General features: G+C 40.3%; 1 protein-coding gene across 11 annotated transcripts in view; it reads right to left on the bottom strand.

Moving 5' to 3' along the window:
- Positions 1–15,661, bottom strand: part of PTPRA (protein tyrosine phosphatase receptor type A) — a 162,622-nt gene that overhangs the window by 56,499 nt on the left and 90,462 nt on the right. For 6 of the 11 annotated variants that reach the window (XR_010154307.1, XR_010154306.1, XM_063803250.1 and 3 more), the window contains 2 exons: positions 13,733–13,811; positions 12,877–13,218 (listed from right to left, as the gene is read on the bottom strand). Coding sequence is in view for 8 of the 11 variants with exons in the window: in XM_009436716.5 (XP_009434991.1) it covers positions 12,877–13,218; positions 13,733–13,811 (421 nt within the window). In the remaining 3 variants the exon portion in view is untranslated. Of the gene's footprint in view, positions 1–2,987; positions 3,015–12,876; positions 13,219–13,732; positions 13,812–15,661 lie in introns of all 11 variants that reach the window. The other 5 variants (XR_010154305.1, XM_054674378.2, XM_001158174.7 and 2 more) reach the window with 1 other exon arrangement.

Raw genomic sequence — 15,661 nt, 5'->3', positions numbered from 1 at the left:
ATATCTTTCTAAAACCAAAATCTGACTATGTTACTTCCTTACTCACCATCATCTTCAGGAGATGCTCCAACTCCTGAACTCAGTGGACCACCACACCCATTCTGTTGAGGCCACCTCCGATCACTCCCCACACCTCACACATGTCAACTGCGCACAGATCCTCAAACACATGACTTACTCTTTCATGTCTCTTTGCTTGTGCCCTGTCTGGTGTGTCTTCATTTTCCCCATTTGCTATTTTAATTTAAACTTCCCAAAGCACATCTCTGTGCCTCCTTCCCACTCCCCAGATATAATAAGCCTTCTGAGTTCCCTCAGCACTTTGTGTGATATATCCAATGGCATGTAACTGAGTAGACTTCGGTTCCTGATGTTCACATATTTCCTTCCTGAGATAGGGAAGCATATGCATATATATATATATTTATATATTTTATATATATTTATACATAAATTTTTTTTTTCTGGACTCCTTGATGCTTAATAGGCACTGAATAAATGCCGAATGTAAAAGGTGCTTAGAGAAAGCCATCATAAACTCGTAATAAAAATGGCACTATGATAATCCCCACCCTTCTTTTTTTTTGAGACAGAGTCTTGCTCTGTTGCCCAGGCTAGAGTACAGTCACGCAATCTTGGCTCACTGCAACCTCCATTTCCTGGGCTCAGGTGATCCTCCCACCTCAGCGTCCCAAGTGGCTGGGACTACAGATACGTACCACATGCCTGGTTAATTTTTGTATTTTTAGTACAGACAAGGTTTCCCCATATTGCTCAGGCTGGTCTGGAACTCCTGGGCTCAAGTGATCCACCTGCCTCAGCCTCCCAAAGTGCCCTAACACTCTTAAAACAAGAATATCACCTCTTTCTAGACTTAAGTAGTAGCTCAAGGACTACTTCTTTACAAATATTAAGAGGCTGACTTTTTTTTTTTTTTGAGACAGAGTCTTGCTCTGTCACCCAGGCTGGAGTGCAGTCTGGATCGCAGCCAAGAGCGCGATCTTGGCTCACTGCAACCTCCGCCTCCCAGGTTCAAGCAATTCTCCTGACTCAGCCTCCCGAGTAGCTGGGATTACAGGCGCACACCACCACGCCCGGCTAATTTTTGTATTTTTAGTAGAGACGGGGTTTTATCATATTGGTCAGGCTGGTCTTGAACTCCTGACCTTGTGATCCACCCGCCTCGGCCTCCCAAAGTGCTGGGATTACAGGCGTGAGCCACTGCACCTGGCTGGAATATATTTTAAAATAATATGCATGAGAAAATAACCAGTTTCCTGGACTTCAGAAGAGGAAGAAAAGTTGCCCTCCCTCTCATTTCTTTTTGCTTTGACAATTAAAACATCAGACACTACTGTTCAAAAGCACCCCAAAGACCAGTGCATAAAAACAGGTAGCCCCTAATTCATCTGCATAAGACATAACTGTTTATCAAACCCATTATAATACAAGCATTTCCAAACAGCTGGCTTATTTCTCAAAAAGCATTTGGCTTAAAATTAGAATGGGATATCCAAATTTATAGCAATACTTCTAAAGATCTGCTCTGGTAAAATTGCCATTAGATTTTGGGACTTTAGAGACTGCTGAGAATACCTACGCCTTTTCAGTTTCCTGTCTGGAATTACACAAAATTATTTTTTGACTTAAGAAAGGAGATTTATTACATTAATAGACTTTACATATGTCACAATTAGCAATAATCTAGGTAATTATGGTAATTTTGTTTTCTTAATCACAACATGGAAACTACTTAAATATTGGGTAGGTAAAATAGATATGATATCTGGGGCAAGAAAAGGCTGAATATTATGAAAATATATACTAAATAGAGGAAGGAGTCAACAGATCTTATGTTTCATCTTGAAGCCTACCACTTTGACTTTTGACTTTATTGTAAGGCTGGTTAAGAGAGCAGTTTTAGGGAGCAAGTAAATATCTATCACAATAAAACCTATTTAAGTCTACATTTGATAAAATCTGGCAAGTGAATCTGAACAGCAAAGACACTGTATTAATCCAATGTTTAGTTCCCAAGTTTAGGAAAGTGAGAGGTGGAAAAGTGAGGGAAATCTGTACACAGTATGGTAACACCTCACTATTCCTTACCAAATACAATGGCAGATGGACATCACATAAAGGATCAGAGGACCCACTTTTCTGACTCAAATGCTCCCTACTTGGTGGGACTTCATATGCCTCCAAGTGTTCCATTACTTAATTACACAGGGAAAATTGTGTATGGTTAAATAACAGAATCAGAAAAAAAACTCAAGTCTGATTTGATAAAATAGAAAAATATGATAAAAACACTGCTTCGAATAGTAACATTTTTAAAACTCAAATGTAATAATCACTTCTTAGAATGTTAGATGATCTCTTTCTCTTTCTCTCATGCTCTTTGATAGCAGCCTTACTGTCATTCTAGGCAAAATGTGCCACACTTCTGCAGACAAGTACCCTTGTCCCCCTACTCTCTAGTGACCAGGGACTCAGCAGTCCAGCTTAAACCACAGACACAACATCTCAGGCCATAGAGACTTTACATTTAAGGGCTGAAAATCCATAAAATCCATATAAAGCCACAAAGGGTTGACATTTTATAGACTAGGGGAAAAACAACACAAAGAATATTTAAAGGGAACTGTGGCCTAGAAATCAGAAGTAACTCATGGTATAGAAATTATGACCTAATATCACCAAAAAGTAATGTTAACAAAGTGACATGTCAAAGTAAGATATATTTTGTTACTTGTTAAAATACATCATAGCTGTTAGAATCCATAGTCTATATTAAAAAACATACTGAATACAGTACTTGTTTCTATTGCTCTTCTCCATGAGATTAACATGGAAATAACTTAAGGGAAAGTAAACAAACAACACAGCCACAGATGCACACGGTTACCACAGACTGTGAGCAGAGGAAATAAATGAATACTGTACACTGTGTAAAAGGAACAACAGATATAAGGTGAGCAGCTCACCTCTTCTGTCCTTCGAGTCAGAATTACCTGTGTAATAAGTAAAAAATAGAAACATTCATTCAGGTTAAAGAAACACATTACAATTCAATTAGAGTACAACAAAACAAGCTCCAGGATTAGGAATGCTTTCCTCCATGAGGCATCCTCGAACAACTGGGAAACAAGACTGCCCAGATTCACTAAACTTTGGACAGTGGTCTGGCCTTTTCCCTGGGTATACAAATAGTGCAGCATCAATATTCATAAAAAGTACGAGAATGCAAAGAGAACACATGTTATTAGAGGACTTTATGTCTTTTGCTCCATTAAAATTCAAGAGGACAAAATTAAGTAAGGATACAAAAGACCAAAATGATAAGTAATAAAATCTAATTGGTACATACCAAATTCTACAGACTAACAGAGAAAACCTTCTTTTCAAAGGCGAGTGAAATATCCACAGCCCTTACAAATCCCAACAGTAGAAAGAGTACAATATTCTTTTGCCCCAATGCAATAAAATTAGAAATTGACAAAGTAAGAAAACATTTGAAAATAAAAATCAAAACCAAAATGAGGCCGGGTGCAGTGGATCACCTGAGGTCAGGAGTTCGAGACCAGCCTGGCCAACATGGTAAAACCCCGTCTCTACTAAAAATACAAAACAAATTAGCTGGGCGTGGTGGCGGGTGCCTATAATCCCAGCTACTTGGGAGGCTGAGGCACGAGAATCACTTGAACCCAGGAGGGGGAGGTTGCAGTGAGCCGAGATCATGCCACTGCACTCCAGCCTAGGTAACAGAGCGAGACTCTATTTCAAAGAAAAAAAAAAAAAATCAAAACCAAAATGGGCTGGGCACAGTGGCTCACATCTTTAATCCCAGCACTCAGAGAAAAAAAAAAAAATCAAAACCAAAATGGGCTGGGCACAGTGGCTCATGTCTTTAATCCCAGCACTTTGGGAGGCTGAGGCACAAGAATTGCTTAAACCTGGGAGGGTAGAGGTTGCAGTGACCCGAGATCACACCACTGTACTCCAGAAGGGGGGCAGAGTGAGACTCCATCTCAAAAATCAAACAGACGGCCGGGCACGGTGGCTCACGCCTGTAATCCTAACACGTTGGGAGGCCGAAGTGGGCAGATCACAAGGTCAGAAGAATGAGACCATCCTGGGTAACACAGTGAAACCCTGTCTCTAATAAAAATACAAAAAACTTAGCCGGGCGTGGTGGCGGGCGCCTGTAGCCCCAGCTACTTGGGAGGCTGAGGCAGGAGAATGGCGTGAACCAGGAGGCAGAGCTTGCGGTGAGCAGAGATCATGCCACTGCACTCCAGCCTGGGCAACAGAGCGAGACTCCATCTCAAAAAAAAAAAAAAAAATCAGACAAACAAAAAACCCAAAATGGAAAAATACCTTAAAAATAACAATGATGAGAAGTTTTGTGACAGAACCTGCCAACTCTCCTCCCCTCAGATCAGTCTCTTTCTCTTCTTGCCTTGATACAGAACCTTTGTTTTTTAGCTGAGCACCAAGCTCTCCTGCCAGACTATATTTGAGACTCCTTTGTGCTAGGTGTGGTCATGTGATGAATTCTAGCCAACGGGATGTGAGCTAAAGCAATGTGAGTAACTTCCAGGTCACATCTTTTGGAAGAGAAATGGCCCCTATTCCCTTTGTTCTTCCTTCGCAGTGGTTGGAACTAGAACCCAATGGTGAGAACTATCTCTAACCAAACAGATAAGGGCAATATTGTTAGGATGGCAGGGCCACAAGAGGAAAGGAATTTGGTCGCTACTGAGATGAAGGCCCTGCCTACCTCTGGAATGTAACTGGGGAGAGAAAGACACTTTGGTCTTATTTAAGTCACTGAATTTTGGTATCTTTGTCAGAGCAGCTTATAGCGCATCCTAATACAACTGCCTATAGAAACACCTACGGGATGTGGCTAAAGCTGTGCTTGTGCAAAATTCACGGCACTAAATATGTTAATTAACTGGAAAGAATGAAATTAAAGCACACTTAATTCAAGAAGACAGAAAAAGCACAAAATAAATCTAAAGAAGGTAGAAAGTAAAAATCAATGAAATAGAAAACATAAACATAAAAGGACTATAAATGCACAATAGCAAGTTCTTTGGAAGAAAAAAGGCAATAAACCTATGAAATAAATGGTTATTCAGCCTAAACAAAAAAAAAAGGAGACATAAAGTAAACAAAATTTAAAAATTAATAGCTCTGTAGGCTATTATAATAAATAATCACAAGGGAGAACTTTTCCTCATTCAAATACATTTGAAAACATGAATGAAATGGCCAGATGTGGTGGCTCACACCTGTAATCCTAGCACTTTGGGAGGCTAAGACAGGAGAATCACGTGAGCCCAGGAGTTCAAGACCAGCCTGGGCAACATGGCGAAACCCCATCTCTACAAAAAAATACAAGAAGTTAGCTGGGCATGGTGGAACACACCTGTAATCCCAGCTACTTGGGAGGCTGAGGTGAGAGGATCACCTGAGCCCAGGAGGTGCAGGCCGCAATGAGCCGAGATCATGCCACTGCACTCCAGCACTAGGCAACAGTGAAAGCCTCTCTTAAAAAAAAAAAGCATATTTTTTAGTGTAAACTTTCAAATCCTTTCCATGTAGCAAAACAAAACACTAAAAACTAAAACTTATCAAAAAGAATACACACACAAAGGAAAAACATAGATCAATCTCATTTAGAGATAATTTGAGAATATCTAGACAGAGAAAATTCTAAATGAAAAAAATAAGAAATAATATCAAATAGACTGCAACAGCTTGTTACAGGAACGATACAATATGTTTGGGCGGCCTTGGCTCATGCCTATAATCCCAGTGCTTTGGAAGGCTAAGGCTGAGGACTGCTTGAGGCCAGGAGTTCATGACCAGTCTGGGCAACACAGTGAGTACCTGTTTCTGAGAAAATTTAAAAATTAGCTGGGCGTGGTGACATGCGCCTATAGTCCTTAGCTACTCAGAAGTCTGAGGTGGGGTTTGCTTAAGTCCGGGAGTTCAAGGTTACAGTGAGCCATGATCGTGCCACTGTACTTCAGCCTGGATGACTCAAAGGAAAAGACTTAAAGCAAAGCAAAGGTCAACAGAAAAGAAAAATTAAGAAGATTAAAGAATTAATTCAGAGCAAGACCCCGTCTCTAAAAAATGAATAAATAAAAACTGGCAGGGCGCAGTGGCTCACACCTATAATCCCAGCACTTTGGGAAGCTGAGGCAGGATCATGGGGTCAGGAGTTCGAGACCAGGTTGGCCAACATGGTGAAACCACGTCTCTACTAAAATACAAAAAATTAGCCGGGCATGGTGGTGTGTGCCTGTAGTCCCAGCTACTCAGGAGGCTGAGGCAGGGGAATCACTTGAATCCGCGAGGTGGAGGTTGCAGTGAGCTGAGATGGCGCCACTGCACTCCAGCCTGGCGACAGACTCCATCTCAAAACAAACAAACAAACAAACAAACCTAGGAATAGAATCCACCATAGAAACAGACCAAAAGAGAAAAAAAATCATTCAGATCTTTCTCATTGATCCTGAACAGGCAACTGGCAAAATTTAACACCCATTCCTAACATAAACGCTCATTAAATCCTGAACACAATAAAATATGTTTATCTCAACTCAGGAGTCAGTACCACGTATAATGAAAAACCACTGAAAGTGTCCTCCTTAGTGTCAGATACAAGAGAATGCTGTCTGCATTTACCAGCTGCTTAACTTTGTTCTGGAGGTATTCATCAATGCGATTAAACAGAAGAAAAAGAAAGTTCTAAAAATTTGGAAGATATATGCAGATGAGATGACTTGAAGCCATAATAATTAATGAAGAAAATTACTTCCAATACTAAGAGAGTTTAAGGTGGCCAGTACAAAATATCTCTACAAAAATCAGTAGCCTTCATATCCCCAACAGCAGCCAGTTAGAAGATCTGATGGAAGAAAATGCTCCATTTATAATTACAAAAACAGAAGATTTAAAAAAAAACAAAGACTTCAGAAAATGGAATATATTGCATTCTTGGATAGTTAGACTCAACATCTGTAAGATGCCATTTTCTCTGTTAATCTACGTATTTAACATGATCAATACAAACTTTTTTTCCTGCTAGACAAGTTAATTCTAATGTTTATAATAAGAATTGCTAACAAAATTCTGAAAAATAAAATTAACAAGGAATGACTCATTTTACCGGATATTAAATACTTTACAAAGTTACAATTATTGAGACAGTGGGGCTTTGCACATGGACAGAGAAAAAGATTAATAGAAAATAAAATGAATGTTCCCAAATACTCAAATACATATGAAGAGGTAAATAAATATCTGAATTCAATATATAAGATAGGTGGCATTTCAAATCAATGAGGAAAAATAAATTATTAAGGGGTATTGGGACAAGTTAGATATTTGGGGAAAAACAGATCCATAGCTCACTCTGCATCAGAATAAATTCGAGACAGATCTAAGTGCGTGTACACACACACATACACACACACACACGAAACCATAGAAGTCCAGAAGAAAATTATTTTTATAATCTTGGAGTAAGGAAAGCCTTCCTAGATATGACCCAATTCCTAGAAAACTTAAACTGAGAAATATTTAAATTAAAAAAATTAAAAATAGCTAATGATATCTTCTGCAATGCAGAAAATCTAGATGACCAACTAGGGAACAATATTTGCAGTTTTACCATAGGCAAAGGACTCATTTCCCAAACGTACAAAGAACATCTACAAACGAGTCAGGAAAACCTTGACACCCCAATAAAAATGGGTAAAGAATATCAACAGAGAATGCTCAGAAAAATAAATGATCTTTTAAATTACACAAAATTGCTCAATCTCAGCAAAATGCAAATTAAAGTTACACTGAGATGTTATTTTTCACCTGTCAGATTGGCAGAGATCCCCAAGTTTAATAATTCACCACACTGAAGAGAGTTTAGAAAAACAGGCACTTCGACATATTGTTAATAGGAATAGACTTCCTAGCAGAGGTAAATGTGGCAATATCCATAAATTTATAAATGCAGCCTTAAAATAATTCATCCTACTAATATTCTCATATGTGTCTGAAATGACAAACTGTATTGTTTATAAGAGTACTCTGAAAACAATCTTAATGTCCACTGATGGGGAAACTGGATAAATATATTAAGGTATATCCTTCAATACAGCAGCTCTTTACTAAAACAAAGAACAAGTATGATAGGGTAACTGAAAAAGCAATATGCAGAAATCAACTCGGCATATTTATTATTTATATTATAAATGGAAAAAATGAATATATATGCTTTTGTAAAAGGAGTTATTTATTTATTTTATTTATTTATTTAGAGAGTCTTGCTCTGTCGCCCAGGCTGGAGTGCAGTGGCGCAATCTCGGCTCACTGCAAGCTCCACCTCCTGGGTTCACGCCATTCTCCTGCCTCAGCCTCCAGAATAGCTGGGACTACAGGCACCTGCCACCACGCCCAGCTAATTTTTTTTTGTATTTTTTAGTAGAGATGGGGTTTCACCATGTTAGCCAGGAGGGTCTCGATCTCCTGACCTCGTGATCTGCCCGCCTCGGCCTCCCAAAGTGCTGGGATTACAGGCATGAGCCGCCGCGCCCGGCCTATTTATTTATTTTTAAAAGGTATTCTAGGCTGGGCGCAGCGGCTCACGCCTGTAATACCAGCACTTTGGGAGGCCGGGGTGGATCGTGAGGTCAGGAGTTCGAGACCAGCATGGCCAACATGGTGAAACCTGTCTCTACTAAAAATACAAAAAACAGCTGGGTGTGGTGGTGGGCATGTGTAATCCCAGCTACTCAGGAGGCTGAGGCAGGAGAATTGTTTGAACCCTGAAGGCAGAGTTTGCAGTATGCCGAGACTGCGCCATTGCACTCCAGACTGGGCGACAGGGTGAGACTGTCTCAAAGAAAAAAAAAAGGTATTCTACCTTTTTACTTGTCACTGATTTTTTTTTTTTTGAGATAGAGTCTCGAGTCTCACTCTGTTCCCCAGGCTATAGTGCAGGGACTTGACTCACTGCAACCTCCACCTCCCAGGTTCAAGCAATTCTCATGTCTCAGCCTCCCAAGTAGCTGGGATTACAAGTATATGCCAACACGTTTGACTAATTTTTTTATTTTTAGTAGGCAGACGGAGGGTTTTGCCATGTCGGCTAGGCTGGTCTTGAGCTCCTGGCTTCAAGTGATCCACCTGCCTTGGCCTTCCAAAGTGCTGGGATTACAGGAGTGAGCCACCGCACCCGGCCTATTTATTTTTGAGATGAGGTCTCCCTCTGTTGCCCAGACTGGAGTACGGTGGTGCGATCACGGCTCACTGCAGCAGCCTCAACTGCCAGGCCTCAAGTAATCCTCCTGCCTCAGCCCTGAGTAGCTGGGACCACAGGCATGAGTCATTAGGCCCTGCTAATTTCTAAATCATTTGTAGAGATGAAGTTTTGCTGCGATGCTTAGGCTGGTCTCAAACTCCTGGGCTTAAGCGATCCTCCTGCTTCAGCCTCCCAAAGTGCTGGAATTACAGGTGTAAGCCACTGTGCCTAGCTGGCCTTTGTTTATTTTTAAAAGGAGAAAAAGACTCAAAGCAAAGATCAGCAGAAAGGAAAAATTTTAAAGATTAAAGAATTAATTCAGGATATATCCAATATCCAAATAATAAGAATTTGAAAAGAGAACAACAACAAAAAAAAAGATGGGGAGAAGGTTTCAAAGAAATGGGAGAAAATTTTCAGAAATGCAAGATCAAGGCTCTAAAGGGCCTATTAAGTATCCATAATAATGAACGAAAAAGACCCACATCAAGATACATCTCTGTGAAATTTCAGGATACCGACGATAAAGAGAAGATCCTAGAAAGCATACAAATAATTAGGGATTAAGATAGCAGTAAAATCCTCCAAACCTGGTAAACAGGTGTCAGTTAGGGCATTACTTTAAAAATTCTGGGGGAAAAATATTCCTCAAATTCTATGCACAGCCCTAAAGATATTTTTAGACATGTAAGGTCTCATGCAATTTGCCTCCCATGGACCCCTTTTCTCAGGAATCTACCGAATGATGAGAAGACAAAAAGGAAGACAATATGGAAGTCAGGAAGCAGCAGCAAGGGGAATTCCCAGAATGACAGAGAAGGGAAATCTCAGGCTGATGTATCTGTGTAGTAGCCCTAGAGATCGACAAGCCTAGACTGGAATAAGACAATGGAGGGCTCAGGAGGAATTTCTAGAGGTAAAAAAGAAATAGATTATCTAACAGATCTCACTTTGTAGAAAGCTGTTTTGAGAGGCTCTGGAGAGCATGGTAAGAATTGAGTAGCAATAACTTTTTTGAGACATGGTCTCGCTTTGTCACCCAGGCTGGAGTGCAGTGGTATGAACACAGCTCACTGCAGCCTCAACCTCCTGGGCTTAAGCAATCCTCCCACCTCAGGCTCCTGAGTAGCTGGGACTACAAGCACATGCACCCATGCCCAGCTATAGAGATGGGGTTTCACCATGTTCCCCAGGCTGGTCTCAAACTCTTGAGCTCAAGTGATCTGTCCACCTTGGCCTCCCAAAGTGCTGGGATTACAGGTGTTAGCCAGTGTGCCTGGCCTGACTAAATAGAAAACTAAATAAACAAAAAATAAGGTAAGTATTAAATCCAGAAAAAAAACTGTACAAGAAAAACAATCCATTTATACTTATAGCTCAGCAATGAATATTTCATAATTACAATAATATACATCAAATACTGATTTAATAAAAAATTGTAACTGTTACAGGAGGACTGGTAAATGGTGGTGATAAGTGGGATGTGGGGTTTAAGACTGAAATTCCCATGTGCGATAATGGTTTCTTGTGTTTTACTCATCTTGAATAAACGCCACTAGAGAAACATAGTCTCAGCCTCCTATGACATGAACTGTGTTAAATGTACAATAACTAGATTCTTAGCTGTGGCACAATTTGGACCTAAGTCAGTTTATGGAAAACTAAGTTCCCTACAAGCAGAGTGGAAACACCGCAAAAGTGAGAAATAGGCCTAACTTGTCAGCCTTAAGATCTAAAGCAAATCATTTAACCTCTATATACAGTCTGAAATCAAGCATCTGTTAAAAGGAGATGATTATCCATGGTCATGTCACAGAACTGTTAAATGAAAGACAGTACACAACAGAACATGGGCTGTTCAGTCAGTCAGGCCTGTGTTACAGTCTCCACCTTTTCCATTCACTCATTCAGTTTGTACAAGTTATCCTGCCTTTCTCCCTAAGCAATGGCCACAACCCAACATTTTATGTTGTTACTAAAATTTCAAAAAATTGTATGTAACATTAAAAGAATAAACATGGAACTGGATCATCCATTAAAATAAAACAAAACAAACAACTAGTGGTGGCCTGCTAAAGTGATTTCATGAATTGTGTCATGACCTGTACACTGAAAAACATTCCACAAATTACGGTTTCATCACTGTAAAATACTTTCACCTATAAAACATAAAATAGAACTTAATTCATAGGATTATTCTAGAAAACTCTTAGTACGATGCCTAGCACACAGTAATAACTAAGACAAAACTACATTCACTCTAAAGCACAAAGCAAGTATCAGACATTATTTGTCTGCAGTCCCCTATCTCATCAAGAATAGTGGGATGCCATCTGCATTAAAGGTACCTTCATATATTTTACTGGTAACTATCAGAGCAATAATCACGACAATACTAACAGCTCACACTTAAAAACAGTGCTTACCATGTGTAGGCACCTTTATAAGTGCTTTACCCATATTAACTTGTTTAATCCTAATATCTCCTCTATGAGGTAAGAACTATTACTATCACTCATTCTTGTTTCACAGATGAACAAACTGAGGTAGAGAGATAAAGTAAGCCAGCTATGCCATAAACATGGCTGGTTTATGGAAGAGCTGGGATTCAAACTCAGTGTGGCACTGGAGACTGTGCTCTTAACTGCAAATGCTGTCTTGTCTTTACGGTGGAAAATATGGGGAAAAGCTGGCAGGTGAAGGGTCTGAGTTATAAGGCACAGTAAAAGATATCATCTGTAGTAACAAATGAGAATCAACTGAGCAAACAGTTCCTGAATGTTCCACATGAGCGAGATGTGATTCTGCTTAGGGGCACTCACCATCTAACTGGGAACACAGAAGAGGAAAGAGTGATTTTTGCTAGAAAAGGGATGACAGTTACATAGCAATCAGGTAATGATTATTTCCTTTACTCCTCATAGAAGCCCTTTGAGGGTATCTCTAATCCTCTTTTACAGACAAGGTACCTAAGGTTCAAAGAGGTCAGAAACTTGTCTTACCTGCCCTGGTCTCAGATCCATGTCTCTGATTTTATCCTTGGGACTACTGCTTCAGCCTGAGGCCCTGAACAACTGGCACTGCAATGTAACCATTTCCCAGAGCCTAATGCCACCCCTGGCCACTGGCCCCCACTCCATATCTAATTGTCATGGACATCAATATCCATTCTCCTTTCCATGGTCTCCATGGATCCCTCCCTTTCCAAACCTAATCTTATTACTCATTCTCTGTATCTTTTCATCTTCAGTCTCTTGCATTGTCAATGAGCTCCTCTATTTCTCTTGTCGTTTTAAGCCTTCTTCTCTACCTTTAAACACATTTAAGTCCTCTCAATCTAACCAGGATCCCACCTAACAGAAAGATATTCTCCAGAATCTTTCTTCTTTCCTCTTCACTCATGCTAACCCAAAAATTCCACATACAGGTTTCATTACTTCACTTGAGCAATTTTACTTATTTGAAGAAATTTTAAGGCTAGAAAACACAAACAAGATAATAAAAGGAAGACTAAACTCAAAGAGCAAAAGAACAAACAGAATCATCTCTAGTACCTGAAGGAGGGAAAGTTTCTGGAGTGGTTGCTGCGGTGCTGGAATTGCCCTCCCAGGGTTCTGTTCTGGCATCCGTGAACTGGTTATCTGGAAGCCACGTTCCATTTGGTGAAACTGTAATGCCTACAGAATTGGTGCTTGCTGTTCTTGTGGTCCCATTGTCAGAGTCTGAAGAATTGACAGTGGTTAAATAGGTGGGTCCCAGAGTTATATTTGGGCTGAATGTTGGTGCCACAGAAAGAGAAGTTAGTGAAGAAGTTGGATTTGAAGTTTTGGCCTCTTCTTTAACTGGTTCTGCTGTTGATGAGTTAATTAATCTTGTAATTCCTACAGAAGGTGCAACTACAAACACCAAAAAACAAGGAAATAGCACATGAAGAATGTGAGGCTAAAAAGTTGTGAGACACAAAGCAGCAAGCCTTAATAAACTCTCAAACATATGGAGACCAAGCAAAGACCAATCCCCCTCAACACCACCCACCCCCTATGTTTTTATCTAATGCTGGACCTTTCCTACCTCCTCCAAAGGACTACGGTTTAAGGGAGAAAGACACAAGATTCTTCACTTAGTTCCTCAGAAACCATATATAGAGTTGTAAATGTCAACAGTTTATTTTACTTTTCAGGAAAGAACACATAATCTCTTTGATTTATTTAAAGCAGTTATATATGTATGAAAAACAATGCTGAGCATTCAATACAATTCCAAGATTTCTGAAGACACCTATTTTACCATCACTTTGAATAAAATTTTTATATTCCTTTCTTCAAATACCATCTCGGTTTTCAAATTTGGCTCATTAAATGTGAAAGCAAAATTTCATTTCAAACAGCAGCCTTATCAATGACAATTTACCTGTGGTAGCATTGTTGGCACTGACACATATCAGACCACTGCCGAGCAGAAGAAGAATGAACCAGGAATCCATGCTTATCTGGAAAATAGGGAGTCATGTTAGATGAGGTCCTATATTATCAGGACTATGTCTGAGCTGGTCACCAGAAGAGTATTCTGGATTTCCAAGCTATTAAAATGTGTGCCTAAACCAATGATCTTTTGGGAGCCTGATATGCATGCTTCCTCAGATATCCAATAACTAATTGAGTCTTTATAAAGACTGACTATCCCTTATCTAAAATGGTTGAGGACTAGTAGTGTTTCAGATTTTTTTTAAGAGACAGGGTCTTGCTCTGTTGCCCAGGATGGAGACAGTGGTATGATCATAGCTCAGTGCAGCCTCTACCTCCTGGACTCAAGTGATCCTTCTGTCTCAGCCTCCTGAGTAGCTGGGACTATAGGCATGTACTACCATGCCTGGCTAATTTTTAAAATTTTCTGTAGAGACGGCATCTCACTATGTTGTCTAGGCTGCTCTCAAACTCTTGGGTTCAACCGATCCTCTTGCTTCAACCTCCCAAAGTGCTATGATTACAGGTGTGAGCTCCCACACCTAGTCCCTAATCCAAATTTTGAAATCCAAAATGTCCCAGTGAGCATTTTTTTGAGCACCATGTCTGCGCTCAAAAAGTATCAAATTTTGGAGCATTTCAGATTTTGGGATTAGAGATATCCAACCTGTAAAAATAAAAATAAGTCTTAATAGGACTCCTTTTTAATTTTTTTTTGAGACGGAGTCTTGCACTGTCGCCCGGGCTGGAGTGCAATGGTGTGATCTTGGCTCACGGCAACCTCCGCCTCCCGGGTTCAAGCAATTCTCCTGCCTCAGCCTCCCGAGTAGCTGAGATTAGAGGCATGTGCCACCATGCCCAGCAAATTTTTAGTAGAGATGGGGTTTCTCCATGTTGGTCACGCTGGTCTCAAACTCCTGACCTCAGGTGACCTCCCCGCCTCAGCCTCCTCCCAAAGTGCTGGGATTACAGGCGTGAGTCATCACATCTGGACCAAAAAACTTTTAAAAAAAAGTCACCTGTGCTAGACTACAGCTTTGTGGGTGAGAGCTAGGGAGCAGTCCCTTTTAAAGCTCCCAAGTTGATTGCTAGGTGCAGCTTTACAGTTTTCAGAGTGAGAAGTATGGAGAAGGTAGGCTGATTGCACTGATGTACTGCTGCCCTTCAAGGAACACATTATATAGCTGTTCTCAACCTTTATTCCACCTCGAACCATGTAAGATAGTAGCATGTCCCCACCAGTAATAGTGGTTTGTTCATCCATTCAGATTTTTATGCCCTATACTGAGCTAGTGCTAGAGAAACAACTGGGGAGCAATACACTCATGAGCCCCATCTTCACAGGACTCACAGTCTAAAGTGTTCAATGTGGTAGTGACTCTCCAAGGGAAGTAGGACACATATCCTTAAGGGACACATGAAAATCTCAGGGGTAGTGGGGAAGAGAGGGAGATGTAGGTGGTTCATATATACTCCAGGAGTTTGCCCCTGGTACCAGCAGCCGTGCCTAGCAGGGAAATGGGTTCAGCAGTGGCCTTCAGGTGCATCCACATAAGATTTTGACAATTTCCCCATTCTTCCTAGGCTGTGATCATTAAACCAGTGATATACTGTTAGATTTTCATAAAACTTACATTTTATAACTCTGTCTGGATAGTGAATTAACATGGATCTCTGGCAGAACCCAGCTCAATTACTACCTGAGCCTAATCCAAAATTGGAAACTCATACAATTTCCTTCACAAGGGTCAAACAACAAGTGGAAAGCTGACAGTTATATATGTATATGTATACATGTCTATTCTTGATAAATCAATAGAAAATGGTTTTGGGAAAAATAACTACATATTTGAGAGGAGGGAGTTAGACCACCACC

This window comes from Pan troglodytes, chromosome 21 (assembly GCF_028858775.2).
Source record: "Pan troglodytes isolate AG18354 chromosome 21, NHGRI_mPanTro3-v2.0_pri, whole genome shotgun sequence".
Classification (NCBI taxonomy): domain Eukaryota; kingdom Metazoa; phylum Chordata; class Mammalia; order Primates; family Hominidae; genus Pan; species Pan troglodytes.
Note: the sequence above shows the minus strand (reverse complement) of the source record. Positions and strands in the feature narration are given on the sequence as shown.